The sequence below is a fragment of the Oncorhynchus tshawytscha genome, linkage group LG03 (genome assembly GCF_018296145.1).
Source record: "Oncorhynchus tshawytscha isolate Ot180627B linkage group LG03, Otsh_v2.0, whole genome shotgun sequence".
Lineage (NCBI taxonomy): Eukaryota > Metazoa > Chordata > Actinopteri > Salmoniformes > Salmonidae > Oncorhynchus > Oncorhynchus tshawytscha.
In genome coordinates, this window is record NC_056431.1 from 23139887 (window position 1) to 23158310 (window position 18424).

Consider the following 18424-nt stretch of genomic DNA (forward strand, 5'->3'; position numbering starts at 1 on the left):
ATTCCACATTGGTTCAACGTCATTTCATTGAAATGATGTGGAAACAATGTTGAAGGGGTCTGAATACTTCATGAATGCACTGTATCTAATATCAGGCATAATTACACATGGTCATTGACCAATTTTATCAAATGACTGCAAAATAGAGTTGGTGATTGAAATAATTAATACTGGGGTGTGTTCATTATGTCTTTCAATGGGAAACCGGTTACCGTTTTAAGAACCAAAAGGATGCAAACAGAGCAAACAGAACGAAATGGGGATGGACCTCCCTGAATTTGTCCAATACAAACTCTTGTTTTCGTTGCAAAACGTCTTCTGTTTGGAGTAAACGGTTTCTGTTGCAAAACTTTTTGCAAAAAAAACAATGCTTACACACCTGAAATGACTACTTCGATGAGGCTCCTAAAGTCCAACTTTCACTAACAACCAACAAATGAGTGAAATATCTAACACATTTTTAAAACCCAGCAGACAGTTTTAATGGTCTAGTTTGACACACACATCAAATCCTCACATGCACTGGCCGAACACAGATAGGCTCACTAGACCTACACAAAACACTTCAGGTTCATGCCATTCACACGTTTGTTTGTGCATGCCGCCACCTACTGTGCGGTAGTGGATCATGTTACAGATTGATATGAAAAATGCCTATTGAACAGAAATGCACCACCAACCAACCCTACACAAACAGTACCAGTCAAAAGTTTGGACACACCTACTCATTCAAGGGTTGTTCTTTATTTTTTACTATTTTCTAATTTGTAAAATAATAGTGAAGACATCAAACTATGAAATAACACACATGGAATCATGTAGTAACCAAAAAAAAGTGTTAAACAAATCAAAATATATTTGAGATTCTTCAAAGTAGCCACCCTTTGCCTTGACGACAGCTTTGCACCCTCTTGGCACGCTTGACAGCTCACCCAGGTGGGAGAAACAAAATGATTAAGACAGGTATTCACCCAGCAGACTGTCAATCAAAATGCCCAAATGATCTTTCTTCTTCACCATCAAAATCACGACAGGCCTTCAGCACATGTCAAAGTCATTCCACGGGGTTGGAGGGGCGAGTGTCCTCAGGTTTTCGCTCCTCCCTTGTATTTGAATGATGAATTAAGGTCACTAATTAGTAAGAAACTCCCCTCGCCTGGTTGCGTAGGTCTTAATTGAAAGGGAACCAGAAACGATCAGACCCTCCATGGGATGAGTTTGAGACCCCTGGCATACAGGTTCATTCTAAAATGGTGCATATTCGGGCAACAACCATGTGCAAAGATGGAGTCAGATTGGAAGCCCAATAAACAACCAGTTCATATGTTCTTCTTCTTCTTATTATTATTATTATTTGAGTATAATGGTGGTTGGTATTCAATATGTTGCAATACCACCCCCAACTGGACTATAATATTAACATATTTTTAATATTATATATATATATATTTTAACTATCCCATTCCACTACTTTGACCTTATCTATGCCTGCACCATGCCAATGGCCTGGGAGGACGGGACACCATCACTCAACACACCCTGTAACTCTAATTAAAGTCAAATCTGGTATACCCAAATACCTCACTGCCCCGTTCATGCATCGCCAAAGATGGGTTTTTCTACTCTCTCCACCTAAAACAACGTGATTGGTCAATTGAACATTTCATCTACATATTGGTCAAGTTTTTTGTAATTGATTGGGCGTGTTCCTCTGCCCAGACGCATGCCAGATCTTACAACGCCTGGATAGGTATTTTAAGTATCCGCTAACGACATATGTTATAGCGATCTGTCAGTCGATGACACAGTCGGAGACGTGGTACCCAACGTCTGAGCAGTAGAACGCGACCATTGACAACTCACATAATTTTTGTATTTGGTTCATACAGTTAGATAGAGGACTGTGTCTGTGCGATTATGGCATCTGTGACAGCCTCAATGGGACTGCTCATGCTATCTCCATTTCAAAGTCTTCAATTTTCTTCTTCTTTTGTTTTGAAAAAAAGTGTACATCTAATATTGGTTTACCGCCACCTGCAATGCCGGAGAACTGAACCAAATCTTGTGATTTATTTATTGCAGCCAATAGATGGCGACGATATAGTTTAAAGTCATTTACTAACCACGTGCAACCCAATTTGAAGAAGACAATGCTTTGCTCATTGGCTGATCACTCCCAACCCATAGGAATCCCCACCCAGATGACTAATTTAAAATAGCTGAAGCCCTCAAAGGCAATGTCCATGCTAAAACGTGTTATATACATATAGAGTAGTGTTGTCAACTCTTAATTGATTAGACTAGCACAAAGCGGTTATTTTGAAAGGTGTATATAAATGTTCTTTAACAGCCTTCTGTAATTTGTCTACCCTAAGTGATGTGTTCATAGCTGTGGGAAGTACGGGTGGTGAGGGTGCTGCAGCACCCCCTGATGAATCAAAATTATTATTATAATAATGCTAATAATAATATGTACCAGTCAACCGTTTGGACACCTACTCATTCAAGGGTTTTTCTTTCTTTTTCTTTTTGTACTATTTTCTACATTGTAGAAGGATAGTGAAGACATCAAAACTATGAGAGAAAAAAACATATGGGATCGGGTAGTAACAAAATATATTTGAGATTCTTCAAAGTAGCCAACCTTTGCCTTTGACAGCTTTGCACATACTTGGCATTCTCTCAACCAGCTTCTTGAGGTAGTCACCTGGAATGCTTTTCCAACACTCTTGAAGGAGTTCCCACATATGCTGAGCACTTATTGGCTGCTTGTCCTTCACTCTGCGGTCGAACTCATTCCAAACCATCTCAACTGTGTTGAGGTCCGGTGATTGTGGAGGCCAAGTCATCTGATGCAGCACTCCATCACTCTCCTTGGTCAAATAGCCCTTACACAACCTGGAAGGTGTGTTTTCGGTCATGTCCTGTTGAAAAACGAATGATAGTCCCACTAAGCGCAAACCAGATGGGATAGCGTATCGCTGAACAGGGGTGGCGGTCTGTGTATATTTGTTAACAACAGCTAATATATTATGTTTCACCGAGTCGTGGCTGAACGACGACATGAATAAGATGCAGCTGGTGGGTTTTTACGCTGCATCAGCAAGATAGAACAGGGGTGGCGGTCTGTGTATATTTGTTAACAACAGCTGGTGCACGAAATCTAATAGTAAGGAGGTCTCGAGGTTTTGCTCACCTGAGGTAGAGTATCTCATGATAAGCTGTAAACCACACTTTACCAAGAGAGTTTTTCTATGTTCTTCGTAGCTGTCTATTTACCACCACAAACTCAAATCAGACTTTATTTGTCACATGCGCCGAATACAAGTGTAGACCTTACCGTGAAATGCTTACTTACAAGCCCTTAACCAACAGCCCAGTTCAAGAGAGTTTATTTGCCAAATAAACTAAAGTAAAACACAATAAAAAGTAACACAAAATAACAACGAGGCTATATACAGGGGTTACCGAGTCTGTGGTGAGGTACAGGTTAGTCGCGGTAATTTGTACATGTAGGTAGGGGTGAAGTGACTATGCATAGATAAAACAGCGAGTAGCAGCAATGTACAAAACAAATGGGGGGGGTAAATCTAAATAGTCCGGTGGTCATTTGATTAATTGTTCAGCAATCTTATAGCTTGGAGGTAGAAGCTGGTAAGGAGCCTTTTGGTCCTAGACTTGGTGCTTCGGTACTGCTTGCAGAGAAAAGTCTATGACTTTGGTGACTGGAGTCTTTGACTATTTTTTGGGGGGGGCCTTCCTCTGACACAGCCTCGTGTATATACAGTTGAAGTCAGAAGTTTACATACACTGACGTTGGAGTCATTAAAACTCGTTTTTCAACCACTCCAAAAATGTCTTGTTAACAAACTATAGTTTTGGCAAGTCGATTAGGACATCTGCTTTGTGCATGACAAGTAATTGTTCTAACAATTGTTTACAGACAGATTATTTCACTTATAATTCACTGTGTCACAATTCCAGTGGGTCAGAAGTTTACATACACTAAGTTGACTGTGCCTTAACAGCTTGGAAAATTCCAGAAAATGATGTCAAGGCTTTAGAAGCTTCTGATAGGCTAATTTACATAATTTGAGTCAATTGGAGGTGTACCTGTGGATGCATTTCAAGGCCTACCTTCAAACTCAGTGCCTCTTGGCTTGACATCATGGGAAAATCAAAAGAAATCAGCCAAGACCTCAGAAAAAAACATTGTAGACCTCCACAAGTCTGGTTCATCCTTGGGAGCAATTTCCAAACGCCTGTAGATACCACGCTCATCTGTACAAACAATAGTATGCAAGAATAAACACCATGGGACCACGCAGCCGTCATACCGCTCAGGAAAGAGACGCATTCTGTCCCCTAGAGATGAATATACTTTGGTGCAAAATCTGCAAATCAATCCCAGAACAACAGCAAAGGACCTTGTGAAGATGCTAGAGTAAACAGGTACAAAAGCATCTATATCCACAGTAATATGAGTCCTATATCGACATAACCTGAAAGGCCGCTCAGCAATGAAGCCACTGCTCCAAAACCGCCATAAAAAAGCCAGACTACGGTTTGCAACTACACATGGGGACAAAGATTGTACTTTTTGGAGATATGTCCTCTGGTCTGTTTGGCCATAATGACCATTGTTATGTTAGGAGGAAAAAGGGGGAGGCTTGCAAGCTGAAGAACACCATCCCAACCGTGAAGCACAGGGGTGGCAGGATCATGTTGTGGGGGTGCTTTGCTGCAGGAGGGACTGGTGAACTTCACAAAACAGATTGCATCACGAGGAGGAAAATTATGTGGATATATTGAAGCAACATCGCAAGACATCAGTCAGGAAGTTAAAGCTTGGTCGTAAATGGGTCTTCCAAATGACCCCCAGCATACTTCCAAAGTTGTGGCAAAATGGCTGAAGGACAACAAAGTCAAGGTATTGGAGTGGCCATCACAGAGCCCTGACCTCAATCCCATAGCCAATTTGAGGGCAGAACTGAAAAAGCATATGCGAGCAAGGAGGCCTACAAACCTGACTCAGTTATACCAGCTCTGTCAGGAGGAATGGGCCAAAATTCACCCAACTTTTTATGGGAAGCTTTTGGAAGGCCTGCCTTCCGAAACTGTGGACTACGAATCCCATCATTAGGGAGGAGACATAAGTATCTCATTATTATATCCATATCTCTACTGTAACCCTTATTCATGACTCCAATTCCATTGCATTACAATGAGCCATTGGACCTCCCCTTTAACCTTGTGAGGCAAATGACCCGACGCTTCCCAAATGCTCTGTCTAAACGCAAATATGTCTCGCATGCGATACAGTTTTGGAAACACTTGGAACATAATTTTCATACAAAGTATTCAGACCCCTTGACTTTTTCCACATTTTGTTACGTTACAGCCTTTGTGTTTGAGCAAATGGTAGGCTTACCACATACAGTACCTATTTTTCAACATTCAGAAAATAATCCTTTTCAACGTCCTGGGGGGGACTTTTTTTTGGTCTCACCTAGGGCGGCAGAACGGCAAGGACCGACCCTGCGAGTAACCAGTTATGTTTAACACATTGCAATACATCAGGGTGTATATATCAAGCACACTGGTAAAACACTGGTGTTGCAGTAATGAACATTTACCAACAGATGGCATCAACGTGCCATTGTACACCCATAACAAGGGCTGGTCCATTTTTAGCCCAGTGGGCCTGCCTATCAAATGTAGGTCTTCAGCCTGTCGACATTGCATTATTTGGCTAAAAATAGGTAGCGTCATACGACTCATCCTGATCTTGCGAGCTTACATTCTGTTTCACTACACGGATATCAGCATAACAAAACAGAATGGTTCGTATGAGGCTAAATAAAATGGGCTGGTGGCTTTGAGAAAAATTCTAAGGTCGATTTCCAGTCCCAGTCTGCCACTGCTGCATACCTCTTCAGATTACTGGAGAACAGGGCACAAAGACAACACCCCACCTATTTCTACATTTTGTCTTAAAATCTGATTTGAAACTTAACCCTAAAAAGCATCTTTTTGTTTTCATACATGTTTACGATATAGCCAATTTCAACTTGTTTGGGCTGTGTTATCTAGTGGAAACCTCTCACCTTTGTGCCTAAAAACACTTAATATTCATCCAATGTCTGCCATGCTTCTGGACGACGTTGTTGATGCTCATGCTTGTTCCAGCGTGCACTAAGGTGTTATTGACTCTGCAAAGCAGATTGCAGCGACCCCGAAACGGAGTATGCGAATGTGAGTAGATTACGTTGAAAACAACGGTCGACCACGTTGGACGCTGAAATACCTCAGTGCTCGAAACCCTTCCACACAACTCTCCCAAACCAGGTCTACCCCAAACACGCAAAACTCTAATTTTGTCCTTTTCCTAGATGTTTTTTAGATAGTAGTCTAAATAATATCTGCAGTGACCTTAGCTCTCGAACCCAAGGGTGCCCAAGGTGATTTACAGCCAGTGTCTGTCTTGGGTTCTCAGTTGATGGTAAGGAGGACATCTGGATACATGTCAAATCAAATCAATTTGTATTTGTCACATACACATGGTTAGCAGATGTTAATGCGAGTGTAGCGAAATGCTTGTGCTTCTAGTTCCGACAATGCAGTAATAACCAACAAGTAATCTAACTAACAATTCCAAAACTACTGTCTTATACACAGTGTAAGGGGATAAAGAATATGTACATAAGGATATATGAATGAGTGATGGTACAGAGCAGCATAGGCAAGATACAGTAGATGGTATTGAGTACAGTATATACATATGAGATGAGTATGTAAACAAAGTGGCATAGTTAAAGTGGCTAGTGATACATGTATTACATAAGGATGCAGTAGATGATATAGAGTACAGTATATACGTATACATATGAGACGAATAATGTAGGGTATGTAAACATTATATTAGGTAGCATTGTTTAAAGTGGCTAGTGATATATTTTACATCATTTCCCATTATTAAAGTGGCTGGAGTTGAGTCAGTGTGTTGGCAGCAGCCACTCAATGTTAGTGGTGGCTGTTTAACAGTCTGATGGCCTTGAGATAGAAGCTGTTTTTCAGTCTCTCGGTCCCAGCTTTGATGCACCTGTACTGACCTCGCCTTCTGGATGATAGCGGGGTGAACAGGCAGTGGCTCGGGTGGTTGTTGTCCTTGATGATCTTTATGGCCTTCCTGTAACATCGGGTGGTGTAGGTGTCCTGGAGGGCAGGTAGTTTGCCCCCTGTGATGCGTTGTGCAGACCTCACTACCCTCTGGAGAGCCTTACGGTTGTGGGTGGAGCAGTTGCCGTACCAGGCGGTGATACAGCCCGCCAGGATGCTCTCGATTGTGCATCTGTAGAAGTTTGTGAGTGCTTTTGGTGACAAGCCAAATTTCTTCAGCCTCCTGAGGTTGAAGAGGCGCTGCTGCGCCTTCTTCACGATGCTGTCTGTGTGAGTGGACCAATTCAGTTTGTCTGTGATGTGTATGCCGAGGAACTTAAAACTTACTACCCTCTCCACTACTGTTCCATCGATGTGGCTAGGGGGGTGTTCCCTCTGCTGTTTCCTGAAGTCCACAATCATCTCCTTAGTTTTGTTGACGTTGAGTGTGAGGTTATTTTCCTGACACCACACTCTGAGGGCCCTCACCTCCTCCCTGTATCGACACTATCAACACTGTTTTAACATTTATAAGCATTATTAATTATCCCTAGTGATACGGTTTTGGAAACCTCTGGAACTTAACTTTCATATACAGTGTATTTGAAAGTATTCAGACCCCTTGACTTTTTCCACATTTTGTTACGTTACAGCCTTATTCTAAAATGGACTTAAATCCTTTCCCCCCTCAATCTACACACAATACCCCATATTGACAAAGCAAAAACAGGTTGAGTGGTCAGAACGGCTCGGATCAACCCTACTCCTCGGCCGCAGAATCCAGTGTGCACTCTTAGCGAAATTGTCCATTCATAAATTCGGAGAATCGGACAATACTCTGAATTTACAAATGCCCAGAGCGCACTCTGAGCACCTCTGGCACTCCAGGTTGAATTTACGAACACACCCGATTTGAGGTTGTGTGTTGTTTTTATTATCGAACCTTTTTAACTAGGCAAGTCAGTTAAGAACAAATTCTTATTTACAATGACGGCCAAACCCGGACGACGCTGGGCCTATGGGACTCCCAATAACGGCGGGATGTGATGCAGCCTGGATTCGAACCAGGGACTGCAGTGACGCCTCTTGCACTGAGATGCAGTGCCCACTCGCCCTAATCTTGCCTAATTAGCGGGCCGGCCGTGGATACTCATCATTTAACATCTAAACACTCCTTGCCCAAAATACCAGATGCCCAGGCCACCCCTGGTGGGCTGGGCTAAAATAATGGTATTTGAGCCTGCGCGCTGGCCTCTGTTTGCCAATTGATGAGACTACCTCGCTGCTTTTTGCTACAGCTAGAACAAGTCCTATAATTTACTGATATTAAATTAGATTGGAAATTTCAACCGTAATAACAATATTTTACAATGGCTAGGTACATGAGACCACCTAACCCATCACTCTTCATTAGAAACATCTCCGACGAATCCAGGTAGCTATGATCGAATCATTCGGGCGTGCGAGGTACAGCTACGTTAGCTAGGTGGCTAAACTGTTGTTTACTGATTTTAGCTAGCTAGCATTTACAATGAAAACGTGTAGCTAAGTGTTGTCTGTTGCCTTAACGTTTTTCACCATATACAAAATTAAACTAGTTTAGCTATCCAACTAACGTTATCTGAAAAAGTTCGCTGATCTACTTATAGCTTTGATACAAAGCTTAGCAAGCTAAGGTTAGCATGTCTGCTAGGCTGCACATGAGTTTGCACCAAATATAGTGGTGTGCACAAAAACAGGAGAGTTGTTTGAACCAACTATGAATAACCTAATTTAGCTGGCCATCCATCTATCTGCCAGGTTGCCGGCAGTGGTGGAAAAAAATGACCCAGTTGTCATAGTAAAAGTAAATATACCTCAATAGAAAACGACTCAAGTCACCCAGTAAAATCCTACTTGAGTAAAAGTTTTTTTTTATAAAAAAAAATAGGTTTAAAATATACTTAAGTATCAGAAGGAAATGTAATTCCATAAATAGTAAGCATTGCAAGTATAAATATAAATCTTTATATTAAGAAAACCAGACGGCACAATTTTAATCTTTTTTAATTTACGGATAGCAAGGGGGGCACAGAAACTCGGGCATAATTTACAAAGCATTTGTGTTTAGTGAGTCTGTCAGATCAGATGCAATAAGGGATGACCAGGGATTTTCTCTTTAGGTCCCCGAATTAGACCGTTTTCTTGTCCTGCTTAAGCATTCAAAATGTAACTAGTACTTTTGGGTGTCAGGGAAAAAGTAAAAAATACATTTTCAAGAATGTAGTGATGTAAAAGTCGTTAAAAATATAAATACCCCCAAAAACTACTTAAGTAAAAATAAAGTACTACTTAAGTACTTTAGATCACTGGTTGACTGTCTGTTTCTGCTCTTTTGCCAACTCCATATCATGGAGAACCAGTACCTGGGCTTAACTTGCATGCATGCATGCATGCATGCATGCCAAACATGACAATGAGTGACAGGAGTTGGCATGATGGCACAGACAGACTGGCACTCAGGCTACCATCTACCTGGCTTGTAGTGCATGAAATACCTCTTGTCCGATGTCACGTTTTATACCCACATTTCTATGGTAAGTAATTAAGCCAATTTAGTTTAATCTGAAGGTTCTCTTATTGGCCACAGTTGCAGGTTTGAACTTTGAATCACACAGGTTTAATATTTGCCTAAAAGGGTTGTACTTTACTGGCCATTACACTAAATGTCATGTCATTTCATAACACTTTAGGCCAGAGGAACTACGCCGTGAATTTGGTCGTTATGGGCCTATTGTAGATGTCTACATTCCACTTGACTTCTCTACACGGCGACCAAGAGGATTTGCTTACATTCAATATCCTTTATACTCATGTAATGTATTAATGAACATGTCTTTCATTCGGGGCATTATTATTATTCACACGTGGGGGTCATATTGACGATGTCACACGTCTTGAGTTTGCCTACTGATTTGAAGTAATTATTGTATATTTGTCATACAAATAGGCTATACTGGTTCATGGGAGGGGAACATTAACATTCAAACACAGTAAAATGTGTACAGACATTAATCAACATTTCCTCTCTTAAATAAATTGCTTCTGTTACCCTAGAAATGTTAGACATACAGTTCTGGAGAAACCCCAACAAAGAATGTAAAGGCTGGTGTAGAGTAGCTTCAAGCCAAAGGGACTACAATGATTTCGGGCGACACGAAATAGTGGGAAAAGAACACCAAGCAAAGTTAAAGCATGAAGATACAAGGAGGAGAAAAGAGAGCACGAAGGCTTCCCTTTGTCTGCCGAAGAAAATAAAAGGATGTATTGGGCTAAGACAAGCCAGAAATCAAGTTCTTCTGCCAAGCAGTTAGAGCGTTATGGTCAAGGTGAAGCTCAAAGGTCAAGCATGTTGAAGGTAACAAGCTTAATGTTTTGTATCCTACCGAATAGAAGCCTTGCTCTTCACCTCCAAATATTTTGCTCTGTGTGTTTTGTTCTCTGTACAAAAGAGCAAGAAAATCATATCTGTATGATAGCTTTAAGTGTGTACAAGTTTACTGAAATAAGATTTCAATGTTGCATTTATATAGCCTTTGTTCTCATTTACCTCCCCGAAATTTGAAAAGAAGTTTCAGCTTCATGTTGTTTTTAATCTTTTAGGTTACAATTATCCCATGTTGGCACACAATTGACTGAACAATTGAAGGTCCCAGCCTCTCTACTTAATTAAAGTACATGTCTCCCCATTCCCACACCCCTTTCCACAAGTAAAAGTAAAAAGCCTTAACAGTCTGTAGCACATTCGAAGACGTGCGAGATGCAGAGGATGCCCTCCACAACCTGGACCACAAGTGGGTGTGTGGTCGACAGATCGAGATCCAGTTTGCACAGGGTGACCGAAAAAGTAAGAATGGGTTTTATTTAGGTGCCCTGTATGAGTGCACTATTTACTACCTACCAATCAATTCAACGTGAATTGTAAGTTTCACTGTCGGAACAGTTTACCCAAGAATCTAAGGAGAGTCTAACTAAGCCTACATCACTTTTAGCGGTAATATCTTGACTCGAGTCTCAGACTAGTGAAATCATTGCCAACCTGCATGCAAAATTATAATGAAAACCCTTGCTCAACTCCTTGTGCCCAGTATTTAATTTGAATGACTCTTGTCCCTCCAGCCCCCAACCAGATGAAGACTAAGGAGAGCTCTCCTCGCAGAGGGTCCCGCAGCAGCTCCTTCTCCCGCTACGACGACTACGAACGCGGCGATGGCCGACGCAGACGCAGTCGCAGCTACGAAAGGCACCGGTCGCGCAGCCCTTCGTGCGACCGCCGTCCTCGGAGGTCAGAGAGCCCCAGAGAGTGAGTTCCTCTGACACTGAAATGAAACCATTGTTTCACTTGTCAAGTCATCTTCCCAAGGGGCATACATTGCAGACCGAAATGCCTTTGTATGCAGACTGGTTCTTACTTTCACTTTTCTCTCTACAGCTCTCGGTCAAATGGCAGGCACAGGCGAAGCAGAAGCCATGAAAATAACAGGTAGACCAATGTATACGACTCCGTATTCTGACTTACCTAACACGGCACAGTGCAATAAGATTGCATTTATACTGCATAGGCCTATGTGTTTTCAGAACACCATTTGTCAAGTCGGTGTATTCATTAGTGTGTTGACTGATTGTCCTGTTCATATCCCATCTTCCTTTTTTCTACCAGGTACAGGGGGCCTCCACGTGAACACCACAGGAATCACCACGCACCCCCGTCTCGTAACCGCTCCGCCTCCCGCTCCCCCTCTCATCCCAGATCCAGGCCCAAAGACACAAAGTCCCAGTCCAAATCCCCCAGCCCCGTCAAGGACTTCCACACCTCTTCTGGCTCCCAGAAACAGGCCTGTCGACGCTCCTACTCGAGATCTGTGTCCCGATCTCGCTCCAGATCCTAGGACCCCACCACCCTCAAACCCTGTTATTCTGTAGCTAAAGATGTTTTTGAATATGGTATCTAGTGAGTGGTTATTACACACCCCACCTCAGTTCATTAGTTGAGTTATCATGATATCGCTGGGCTGATACCATTCAACAGAGCTGGTTGTCCCTACAGATGGATAGTCATTTTTGTTAGTTCAGTTTCATTCACCTCTAAAGAAAATTGGCTGTTTTTAATTTACCTTCATATCTGTTTAATTCTATTATTTGAGAACCCAATGGAATTAAGTTCAGCGCATAAGAATTGGTCAACTATGAAATGTCAAGGTACTGCTTGTTTTGAGCTAACAGGTATTAACCTCTGGCCATAGAAGTTGAGTGCAAAAACCCATTTATAAGAAAACAAGTTATCCATCTGGAGTTTGCAGTGATATCTAGCCATCAAGTTTACTGCTATTATTTTTGTACATTTGATGTAACTAAAGTCTGCATTTTTTAAAATCCGTTTTTATTTTGTTTGTTCAATTCTTGCAGCAGTTTTCTCTGTGGATTAAACATGTTAAGTTTTAACTTTTCTCAATCATTTGGGTTGTACAAAGATATCGCTCCCTTGAAAGTATGGGCGAGACACCGGACAGTTTGTTAGGTACACTTATCTATTACCAGGGTCGCCCCCGCCTCCAGAACAGCCATTATTCTTCGGGCTATTATTCTTCGGGCTATTCTACATGGTGTCAAGTGTTCCACAACGATAATGGACCATGCTGGTGCAATGGCATCACGCAGATTGGACGGCGAGCGGTACGCTCCTACTGCAAACGGCCGTTCCAAAGATGCTCTTGAGTAAACTGAACTCACGGTCATTTTTCCAGGTGATGTTTTTCATTATTGGTGATTGTGTGCTCACTGGAGCCGCTTCTTCTTGTGTTTAACTTATAGGAATGGAACCCGGTGTGGTTGTCTGCTGCAATAGCCCATCGGTGACAAGCATCAACGAGTTGTGCGTTCTGAGATGCCGTTCTGCGTCGCTTAGGTCACTCTTGTTTTCTAACTTTCAATTGAACAATGTCTCGATGCCTGCATGCTTTTATATAGCAAGCCAATGTTATGTGACTCACGGTCTGTAGGAGCATTAAAAAAAAAGTGTGTGGCCTGGTGTAACTAATAAACTGGCCAATGGGTATTGTAGACACGTTTAATTCTGTTCAACATCTGACTTTTTACCTTAACTTTTAATGTACCTTATTGGTAATATTTGTGTGTGTAATAAGACAAACTATGTAGACACCTGCTCGTCGATCATCTCATTCGAAAATTATGGAGTTGGTCGCCCTTCCATTGCTGCTATAACAGCCGCCACTCTTATGGGAAGACTTTTCACTGGATTTTGGAAGATTGCTGTGGGTACTTGCTTCCATTCAGCCACAAGCATTCGTGGTGTTGGGTGATTAGGCCCGGATCGCAGTCAGCGTTGCAATCCATCCCCAGGTTTAATGGTGTTGAGGTCAGGGCTCTGCAGGCCAGTCAAGTTCTTCATCGACACCTCGGAAAAACATTTCTGTATGGATCTTGCTTTGTGCAAGGGAGCATTGTCATGCTGGAATGGGTAAGCGCCTTCCCCAAACTGTTGCCACAAAGTTGGAAGCACAGACTCGTCTAGAATGTCATTGTATGCTGTAGCGTTAAGATTTTCCATCACTGGAGTTAAGGGGCCTAGCCAGAACCATTATTCCTCCACCAAACCTTACAGTTGGCAGTTCGCATCAACTGGCATCCGACAAATCCAGATTTGTCCGGACTGCCAAATGGTGAAACATGATTCGTCACTCCAGAGAACGTTACCATTTCACTTGGCATTGCGCATGGTGATCTTAGGCTTGTGTGTGGCTGCTCGGCCATGGAAACCCATTTCATGAAGCTCCCAACGAACAGTTCTTGTGCTGACGTTGCTTCCAGAGATTTTGGAACATAGGACAGATGTGCTTCAGCACCTCTAGACGTTTCCACTTCACAATAGTGTTTGTCTATGGAGATTGCATGGATGTGTGCTCAATTTTATACACCTGTCAGCAACGGGTGTGGCTGAAATAAACAAATCCACTCATTTGAATGGGTATCCACATACTTTTCTATATATAGTGTATTTACTAGTGATGAGCACCATTATGGAAAATCTATAAGTTGCATTTTTCCATTTGATATTGTTATCGGTTTGTATAAAATACATTGCAATTTGCAACCGAGTGAACGTTAACTTTTCTGTTCCCTTCCATGGCTCTGAAGTCCAGATAACTGCTTATGGATTGCCTTTTAGGCCAGGTGTGAATGTTCTAGCATAAACCTACCCAACCAGCTTGAATACAATGCGAAATCACATCCAGTTGATGGCCCATCAGCAGGCTGCTAAGAGGTCTGTGAGGGTTTTGTGCCTGCACGAACAGTCGTGTGCTTTACATAACGATATAGATTAACAGGAAGAATATCCCAATTTAAAAAGCCTTGCTGGCATCAATATCAAACAATATATCATTCCAAATGATTAATTATGATCCCAGCCCACCACGAATTGTTAGTTTGAAACATCTAAATAACTGTCCCTGTTAAATTGTTACTGATAATTTAGGTCGAGGCCAGACTGATCCGTGGAGAACGGACACCATATTAGAATGGATAAATGTTGGTCAATGCGCACGGGTGGGTGCTTAAATTAGTCCTATTTCACATATGTACAAGTGTATATTAATATGCATGTGTGAATTGGAAATTAGTTTTTTTGCATATCCTAACTACCTCGAAACACCCCCGGAGAGTGTGATGTATAAAATACCCTATTTTCTACAACTAATTTTAACTTTTTGGCTATGCAATGACTACCAGTGGTCATAGTGCATTTCTACACATTTTGCATTGAGACAGAGAACATTTTGTATTTTTAAAGCAAATCACCTGCTATTCTACATATTTTGCCTTGACTTATGCTTTTGGGTGTTTTCCCATTGGAAATAATAAATAATATGGGTTGCGGGCCCCCTGGTCAGAATTAAGGCCCTGACTTCCACTGTTGTACAGACAGGCAGGTGCAAAGGCTATTTATATATTGATGAAAAGTTACTAACCATGTTTCCATCCAGCTTTTATGCAAGTAAAGTAGAAACTGGAAGTTTCGGTGTCATTTTATAAACGCTGACAGCTCATTAGTTTGTTCAACATGATATTCTTGTGTCGGTAAAATACATTGTACGGGAAACGGGTAGGATAGTAACCAGGTAGACTAGTTTAGAAAAAGTTCTCATTTGCAACTGCGACCTGGCCAAGATCAAGCAAAGCAGTTCGACACATACAACAAGAGAGTTACACATGGAATAAACAAACATACAATCAATAATACAGTAGAAAAATGTATACAGAGCATGTGCAAATGAGGTAGGATAAAGAGAGGTAAGTCAAATAGGCCATGGCGGTCGAAGTAATTACAATATAGCAATTAAACACTGGAATGGTAGACTGTGCAGAAGATGTATGTGCAAGTAGAGATACTGGGGTGCAAAGGAGCAAGATAATAAATACAGTATGGGGATGAGGTAGATTGGATGGGCTAATTTACAGATGAGCTATGTACAGGTGCAGATATCTATGAGCTGCTCTGACAGCTGGTGCTTAAAGCTAGTGAGGGAGGTAAGAGTCTCTAGCTTTAGTGATTTTTGCAGTTCATTCCAGTCATTGGCAGCAGAGAACTGGAAGGAGAGGCGGCCAAAGGAAGAATTGGCTTTGGGGGTAACCAGTGAGAGATACCTGCTGGAGCACGTGCTACGGGTGGGTGCTGCTATGGTGACCAGTGAGCTGAGATAAGGCGGGGCTTTACCTAGCAGAGACTTGTAGATGACCTGGAACCAGTGAGTTTGGCGACGAGTATGAAGCGAGGGCCAGCCAACGAGAGCGTACAGGTTGCAGTGGTGGGTAGTATATGGGGCTTTGGTGACAAAACAGATGGCACTGTGATAGACTACATCCAATTTGTTGAGTAGAGTGTTGGAGGCTATTTTGTAAATGACATCGCCGAAGTCGAGGATCGGTAGGATGGTCAGTTTTACGAGGGTATGTTTGGCAACATGAGTGAAGGATGCTTTGTTGCGAAATAGGAAGCTGATTCTAGATTTAATTTTGGATTGGAAATGTTTAATGTGAGTCTGGAAGGAGAGTTTACAGTCTAACCAGGCACCTAGGTATTTGTAGTTGTCCACATATTCTAAGTCAGAACCGTCCAGAGTAGTGATGTTGGACAGGCGGGCAGGTGCGGGCAGCGATCGGCTGAAGAGCATGCATTTTGCTTTACTTGCATTTAAGAGCAGTTGGAGGCCACGGAAGGAGAGTTGTATGGCATTGAAGCTCATTTGGAGGTTAGTTAACACAATGTCCAAAGAAGGGCCAGAAGTATACAGAATGGTGTCATCTGTGTAGAGGTGGATCAAAGAATCACCAGCAGCGAAAGCGACATTATTGATGTAACCAGGTAGACTAGTTATATAACTCATATCGAAGTAAATTTGGAGTCACGTGATGATCCATGATCCACGTGTGGTCCATATCATTGGGCAACAGATGAAATAAATGATGAACTTCACAGGGTGGTGAAAGTGCACAGTGATGAGCTTGATGCTGCTTTCCAATAAATATGGAGGGTCTTATTCTGGTGACAAGATGATCGGTACTTGACTGCCATTTGACAAGTAAAAATATTCTCACTCTCATCCATAAACTCCTTATGTAGACTAGACAATGCACAAACCGTGCCAAGCCTAGTGTTGGCCCAGTGTTGGCGCATTTGCTATTGAACAAAACAGTTGTGACAAAACTATCAGTTGAGTTGAAAATGTGCTGGAAACCCATTGAACTTTAGATTTGTATTCAGTGCATGACAATTTAAGTGAAACTCTGACTTTAGCATCACATCTGGAGGAAACCTGGCACCATCCCTACGGTGAAGCATGGTGGTGGCAGCATCATGCTGTGGGGATGTTTTTCAGCGGCAGGGACTGGGAGACTAGTCAGGATCGAGGGAAAGATCAATGGAGCAAAGTACAGGGAGATCCTTGATGAAAACCTGCTCCAGAGCGCTCAAGACCTCGGACTGGGGCAAAGGTTCACCTCCTAACAGGACAACGACCCTAAGCACGCAGCCAATACAACGCAGTAGTGGCTTGGGGACAAGTCTCTGAAAGTACTTGAGTGGCCCAGCCAGAGACCGGACTTGAACCCAATCTAACATCTCTGGAGATCTGAAAATAGCTGTGCAGTGACGCTACCCATCCAACCTGACAGAGCTTGAGAGGATCTGCAGAGAATGTGAGAAACTCCCCAAATACAGGCGTGCCAAGCTTGTAGCATCATACTCAAAAAGATTCAAGGATGTAATCTCTGCCAAAGGTGCTTTAACAAAGTACTGACAATTTGCAAAAATGTCTAAACTGTTTTTGTTTTGTCATTATGGGGTATTGTGTGTAAATTGAGGGAAAAACAATTTCATATATTTTAGAATAAGGTTGTAACATAACAAAATATGGACAAAGTCAAGGGGTCGGAATACTTTCTGAATGCACTGTATGCATATTATGGACAGTATTTGGATAGAATATGTATTACATCTGAAGAAAACGTAGGATAGAATATTATGTGCAGCAAAAGTTGAATAGGATGGCACCGGAGAACAAGGCTGATGTTTTACGTATTCCTAACCAATTGTGTGTTTTTGTTATTTTATTTGCATTTGTTTAACTTATTTTTTAAACTTATTTTGTACATAATGTAGCTGCTACCGTCTCTTATGACCGAAAATAACTTCTGGGCATCAGAACTGCGATTACTCACCACGGACTGGCAGAACCCTTTTTTTTCTTTAACTTAATGAGTCCGACGAGCCCGACGTGAATGATATACTGCTTTACCGGGAACAGGCCCAGATCCCTGTCATTTGCGTGAAAAGAAGGGAGAGAAAAGGGGGCCAGAGGGTTGGCTGCCTTCTGAGAATTCATAGGCGATCGAATAAACCCCCACTTCCTTCCATTCTGCTAGCAAATATGCAATCTTTGGAAAATAAAATCGATGACCTACGCGGAAGATTAAACTACCAACGGGACATTTAAAACTGCAATATCTCATGCTTCACGGAGTCGAGGCTGAACGACGACATTATCAACATACAGCTGGCTGGTTATACGCTGTATTGGCAGGACAGAACAGCGGCGTCTGGTAAGACAAGGGGCGGCGGACTATGTATTTTAGTAATTAACAGCTGGTACACAATATCTAAGGAAGTATTGAGGTTTTGCTCGCCTGAGGTAGAGTATCTCATGATAAG

At 42.1% G+C, this 18424-nt stretch overlaps 1 protein-coding gene across 2 annotated transcripts; it reads left to right on the plus strand.

Annotated features, from left to right (window-relative positions):
- The first annotated feature begins 8390 nt into the window (after nt 1-8390).
- On the plus strand, nt 8391-12639 carry LOC112245036 (serine/arginine-rich splicing factor 10-like). 2 transcript variants are annotated; one of them, XM_024412979.2, is made up of 6 exons: nt 8391-8593; nt 9891-9995; nt 10941-11044; nt 11317-11500; nt 11630-11680; nt 11858-12639. In XM_024412979.2, the coding sequence occupies exons 1-6, from the start codon at nt 8529-8531 to the stop codon at nt 12084-12086; spliced, it is 738 nt and encodes a 245-aa protein (XP_024268747.1). In that variant the 5' UTR covers nt 8391-8528; the 3' UTR covers nt 12087-12639. The 2 variants fall into 2 exon arrangements, with proteins under 2 accessions (XP_024268747.1, XP_024268748.1); XM_024412980.2 differs by lacking the exon at nt 8391-8593 and adding an exon at nt 8610-9734.
- Nucleotides 12640-18424: the final 5785 nt, after the last annotated feature.